The 6,403-nt window shown below is 49.9% G+C and overlaps 1 protein-coding gene across 1 annotated transcript in view; it reads left to right on the forward strand.

Moving 5' to 3' along the window:
- Window positions 1-6,403, forward strand: part of FAM193A (family with sequence similarity 193 member A) — a 134,869-nt gene that overhangs the window by 1,306 nt on the left and 127,160 nt on the right. The window contains exon 2 of the mRNA XM_007953495.2: window positions 3,038-3,280. Coding sequence (XP_007951686.1) covers window positions 3,056-3,280 — 225 coding nt within the window. The 5' untranslated portion in view covers window positions 3,038-3,055. The remainder of the gene's footprint in view (window positions 1-3,037; window positions 3,281-6,403) is intronic.

A 6,403-nucleotide genomic window follows, 5' to 3' on the forward strand; every position in this document is an offset into this window, starting at 1 on the left:
AGCCTTGGAGACCCTGTGGGCAGTTCCACTCTGTCCTCTAGGGGCGCTGTGAGTTGACTGCATGGCAATGCCTGGGTCCTCATCTCTGCTTCTGCAGCCTCTGTTGGTCCAGAACCTCTGAGTGGCCCTTCTCTCTCCTCGTGTCTGCAGCGTTGGGAGCCTAGCCCTCTCTTCAGAATCTCCCCAGCATCTGATTGCTGCTTTCAGGCCTGGTTGAGCCACCACGGTCTTGCTCCTAATTGCAAAAGGCCCCTCCCATCCCTTGTCTCCCATGCAGTGTTTTCACACACAGCCTCTGTTACCTGGTTACTTAGTTACATGAGTCCTCTCCTCAGTCCAGGGCCTCTGGCCCCTGGCCCCCTCATCTCACCTGCTTGTCTTGCCTCATCCGCACCCCTCCGACTCCCTGGCTTCTGCTCTTCCTCCAGGGGTCTGTGCAGCTTCCTCCTCTATTCCTTCAGCTGTCTCCTCAAGTCACCTTCCCACAGAGCCCTTGCTGGCCATCCCGCTGCTAAAAGGACGCCCCCTAGCCGCACATGTTCTGGCATTTGACTACTATTCGAAAGGCCGGTGGTTCAAACCCACCAGCCACTCTGCGGAAGGAAGACTGGGCAATCCACTTCCGTAGTGATAACTGCCTCGGAAACCCTGGGAGGGGTCGCTATGAGTCAACGGTGAGAGTGAGAGTTTCTGCTTGAGGTTTGTCTTCATCGATCCCTGCTGTCTCGTGCTCTGTGCTCTGTACTTATTTCCTTTGTCTTTGCCAAGGAGTTAGCTCCACAGGGGTTGGATCTTTGTGTCCGTCATGGCGTGTCCCCAGTGTCTGTAGCGGTGCCTGGCATGTGGCCCACGCCCGGGCTGACAGCGCATGAGCAAACGGATGGGGCCCGAGCTGATGCCTGCACAGCAGCCCTGGTCCTGAGTGTGCCTTCAGGCAGGGCACCTTTGGGTCACAGGGTCTAGAAAGGTGGCCTTCAGAGAGCCAGTGGTCATGCTGCTGTGCTGGTGACGGGGAGGGTTGTTCTTGTATTGTGCCGTCGAGTTGGACCCGACTCATAGCGACCCCTCCTTGGGTTTCTGAGGCAATATCACTATGGAAGTAGATTGCCCAACCTTCCTTCCAAGGAGTGGCTGGTGGGTTTGAACTGCCAGCCTTCTGGTCAGCAGTCAAGTGCCTTAGGCACTACGCTACCAGAGCTCCTAGATGGTTTAAAGAGGGAGTCAGGGTGACCTTGGAAACCTTGGTCATGATCCTGACTTCTCAGCAGGGAGGAGGGCACTGCCCTGGGGCTTTCTGCGACATGGCTGTGCGATCCGTGGCTGCTCAGCTGGCTCCGTCACCCCGTAGAACCTTGCACGTGAGACCGAGTCTTATGTTTTTGGACATGGAGGAATACACGTGAAAGTCTTTGAGTCTTAGTAGTGCTATCATTCATTGTTTCAGTCGCTCATTCGCTCGTTCAGCTGCCTGGCGGAGCTCCTGCCCTGTGTGCCTCACGCGCCAAGCTTTAATGACATAACCTGGAGTTCGCGTGTGGTGTTCTCGGTCACGTGTGTGCTTGATTGACGCGCAGGTGGACAGGCACAGCCAGAGGATGTGTGTGGGCACTGGGGACCCAAGCAGAGGGAGTGAGTGTGTGGCTGGGGCTGCTCTGAGGGGCTGCCTGCAGGACCATTGGATGTAGGGGGAGCCTCTAGATGGAGCTTGACACTTTGTCCAATACCTGCTGTTCCAGCCAGAAAGCCTTGGCCCTCTCTGCCTTTCTACCTGATGGTACCACAGCAGGGGCGCCCAGGTGGTGACAGTCAAAGAAGGGGCTTTCTGCTGCTGTGTCCTGCCCAAAGACACTGGCTGTGTGTGTCGTCCCCCTCCTTAGGCGCAGAGCTGGTTTTCTGTCTGTACCCCCACCCCCACCCCGCCACCCCCACGTGCAGAGCGGCGTTCTGTCTGGAAAGACCGCCCTGTTCCAGGCTGCACAGCGCCCAGTCGCGCCTCTCACGCCCCTGCCCTGAGCAGCAGGCTGGCTTCTCTGAGGGCAGAGGTGCTGCCGAAGGAAGGCTTGCCCACGTCATGGGTCCTGGCGGTTTGCGCTGCACTCCCGTCCCACTGCTTGCCAGCTCTGTGACTTTAGTTGGGGTTCCAAGCCAGTGAATGCTTTATTCTTTTCAAGGCTAGTTTTATTTTGCTGGCAGGGTAGGACCTTTTGGGAAGGACCTGGGGTAATGATCGTGCCTCTTCTCCCTGGCTCTGAGCCCCTACCTCGCCATGACCCCGCCTGCCCCATTTGACAGGCGCATGTGGAGACCTGCTGGCGGTAGGTGACTTCAGGATTTCTACTGCTGAGCCTGGGAGGAAGGCTGCATGGGTGGCCAGCCCACCTTGGTCAGGTCCCTGGACATTCAGGTCCCTGGATTCATCTTGAATCCAGACCTTGGACAGCCCATCTCAGAGTGTGTGGATCTGCAGATGCGCTCAGCCATCTTAGGCAGCTCCTTCAGGAACAGTGGCTTCCTAACCTGCTTGATGTCAGAAGTGCTGGTGCTTTGGCCTTGAGCAGGCTGGCAGCATCCAGCACGTGCCAGGGAGGGATGCGAAATCTGGTGCAGTGATGGGCTGGGTGACTTCTTGGCTCCTTCAAGGATTTTCTTTTTGGCATTACTATTTTATGTGAAGTATTGTGAGTTTCGAGAATAGTGAAGCCACTGCCATCAAGTGACCCTGCAGGGCAGGGTAGAACTGCCTACCCGCTTTCCAGGGTTGTAAACCTTTAGGGAAGTGGACTGCCTCATCTTTCTCCTGTGGAGCCACTGGTGAGTTTGAACTGCTGACCTTTTGATTAGCAGCTATGTGCTTTAACCATGGTGCCACCAAGGCCTCTCCAGACCTTGAGGTGCTGTGGTATTCACCAAGTCCCATTTGGTGTTTCTCAGTATTGGGACACATGTGTGTTTTAATTTGGGAACCGTATGTTGTCTTATTTTAGGCTCTTGGGTGCCTTGTGTGTGAACGTTGAATCTTTTTCTCTTTCAATTTCAGACTCCTTTCAATTTTGGCATGAATCATAGGACATCCCCCTACCCCGCTGGGGATTACTGTCTTCTGTGCAGAAGTGAACGGAAGGACGCTTCATTCTCAGAGAGTGGGATCAAGACTGCGAGTAAACTGGCGCTCTCCATGGCTCCCAAGGGCAACAACGTGCTGCACCTGCCGCTGTGGGTGTGCCCAGACTGCCGGCGGACCGTGGAGAAGGAGGGCAGGCATGGTCTCGACCAGACCACGGTAAGTCAGTGGCAGAGAGCCTGCGCCTCCGCTCGGTGACGTGGACTGACCAGTAGAATCAATGCCTTCAGCTTTGCTTTTTTGGAACTCCCCTGCACCATTTCCTGGCCTCTGGCTCCATCCTCCGGGAGGTTCTTCCTGGTCTTCTGTGGCTCACTTGACGTAGGTGCTAGGGAATCTGCCCTCTGTGGCTGGACACCACTGTGTCAGCCAGCCGTGAGGGCCCACAGTGGGGGGTTGCTTTTCTTGGCTGGACTCAAGTTTATTGCCTCACATAGCACAGTGTCGTCAGGAGCAAGTAGGTATTCTGCGTGTTTAGTTCTAGTCAATCCGTGTGCTAGCAGCTCAGCTGAAAATCTTTCCCAGGTGCCGTTCTCAAGTTTGTTTTGTTTCTTTTTAACTTGATCCCAGGCCCTAGCTGAACAGCTGCTACCTCTGGGCCTTTGGTGAGACGACTACAGCCTTAATAGGACCTTTGCTACAGACCAAGTCTGTAGTGCCAGAAAGTCTTCCAGATCTATGACTTGGCTTCTGGGAGCCACCACATTCCAGAGCTCTCCCGTTCCCTTCATTTCGGCAGGGTGCCCTCTTTCCTCTGATGCCGTGTAGATGTGGCCAGTAGTGTCCAGCACACCGTGCTCCTGTTCTTTGTCCTGAGCTGGGACTGCTTGCTGCCTGAGTCCTGGGACACTTTGACCACATTTCTGCACTGCACGTGGGGGTTCCCATCTTTCCGGAGCCATCTCTGTTGCCTTGCTTTCTGGCAGCCAACCGCTAAGCCGACGACTTACGTTGTATTCCATAAGGCAACACCCTAATTCCAGCTGCCAGTTTCTATCATAGTTCAAGTAACACTGATTCATAGCTAAACCTTAAGATCTCATGGTTTATTAAAATAGCAGTGGATTTCTCACTCAGCTCCTCCCCACCTGCCTCCTTTCTCTGCTGCGTTCTCTGCCTTAGCTCTTACCGCTGGCACACCGTATTCCCTGTTCTTTGTGTGCGTCTTCATTCTTCACTGGATTATAAACTGTAGAAGGGCAGGCTTCTTTATTTGTTAACAGGAACAGCACCTGGTCTGGCACATCTTAAGCACTGAAACTGTTTAATGCGTAAGTGAAAGACATATATTAGGCACATGCTCAAAATATTTAATAAATGAATGGAATGAATGGTCAAAGAACTAGTGGACCGTGGAACCCCCTCATTAAAGTCTTAGAAAGGCCATGTAAAGGCCCCCTGCCAGCGAGTTGAGTCTGACAAACGGTATGAAGTATGAATCTAGGAAAATTGGAAGTTGTCAAAAATGAAATGGAACGCATAAAGATTGATATCCTAGGCATTAGTGAGCTGAAATGGACCTGTTTTGGCCATTTTTAATCAGACAACCATATGATCTACTGTGTTGGAAATGACAAATTGAAGAGGAATGGCATGGCATTCATCATCACAAAAGATGTTTCAAGATCTGTCTTGAAGTACAATGCTGTTAGTGATAGGATAATATCCATACACCTACAAGGAAGACCTGTTAATATGACTATTATTCAAATTTATGCACCAACCATCAAAGCAAAAGATGTGGAAATTGAAGATTTTTACCAACTACTGCAGTCTGAGATTGACCGAACCTGCAATCAAGATGTGTTGCTTATCACTGGTGACTGGAATGCAAAAGTTGGGAACAAAGAAGAATCACCGGTAGTTGGAAAATTTGGCCTTGGCGACAGAAATAACACTGGAGATCGCATGATGGAATTTTGCAAGAACAACGAGTTACTCATTGCAAACACCTTTTTTCGACAACACAGGCAGCAGCTATACACGTGGACTTCACCAGATGGAACATACAGGAATCACATTGACTGTGTGGCAAGAGGTGATGGAAAAACTCAATATCTTCAGCCAAAACTAGGCCAGGAGCTGATTGTGGAACAGACCATCAACTGCACTTATGCAAGTTCCGCTTGAAGTTGAAAACATTAAAACAAGTCCCCAAGAGCCATAATATGATCTTGAATATATCTTTCCTGAATTTAGAGACCTGAAGAATAGTTCTGATGCATTGAACACCAGTGAGTGAAAAACAAAAGAATTGTGAGATGACGTCAAGAACATCATCCATGAAGAAAGCAAGAGGTCATTAAAAAGACGAGAAAGCAAGAAAAGACCAAAATAGATGTCAGAAGAAGACTCTGAAACTTGCCCTTGAGCGAAGAGTAGCTAAAGCAAATTGAAGAAATGACAAGATAAAAGAGCTGAACAGATGATTTCAAAGAGCAGACAGAGCCAATTACTAAAATCAAATGTGCAAAGACCTGGAGTTAGAAAACTGAAAGGAAAGAACACGCTCGGTATTTCTCAAGCTGAAAGAACTGAGGAAAAAATGTAAGCCTCGAGTTGCAATATTGGAAGATTCTTTGGGCAAAATATTGAACGATGCAGGAAGTATCAAAAGAAGATGGAAGGAATACACAGAGTCATTGTACCAAAAAGAACTGGTTGGTCTTCATTTCAGGAGGTAGCATATGTTCAAGAACCAGTGGTATTGAGGGAAGAGATCAAAGCTGCGCTGAGGGAACTGGCGAGGAACAAGGCTCCCGGAATTGACGGAATACCCATTGAGATGTTTCAACATACGGATGCCCTGCTGGAGGCACTCATTTGGCTATGCCAAGAGATTTGGAAGACAGCTACCTGGCCAACTGACTGGAAGAGATGCATATTTGTACCCATTCCAAAGAAAGGTGATCCCACAGAATGTGGAAATTACTGAATGATATCATTAATATCACATGCAAGTAAAATCTTACTGAAGATAATTCAGAAATGGTTGCAGCAGTATATTGACAGAGAACTTCCAGAGGTCCAGGTTGGATTCAGAAGAGGATGTGGAACAAGGGATATCATTGCTCATGTCAGATGGATCTTGGCTCAAAGTAAAGAATACCAGAAAGATGTACACTTGTGTTTTATTGACTATGCAAAAGTATTTGATTGTGTGGATCATAACAAATTGTGGGTAACATTGAGAAGAATGGGAATTCCAGAACACTTAATTGTACTCATGAGGAACCTGTACATAGACCAGGAAGCTGTCGTTCAAACACAAAAAGGGAGCAC

The sequence above is a fragment of the Orycteropus afer genome, unplaced genomic scaffold (assembly GCF_000298275.1).
Source record: "Orycteropus afer afer isolate SDZICR_OR568_19922 unplaced genomic scaffold, OryAfe1.0 scaffold00398, whole genome shotgun sequence".
NCBI lineage: Eukaryota > Metazoa > Chordata > Mammalia > Tubulidentata > Orycteropodidae > Orycteropus > Orycteropus afer.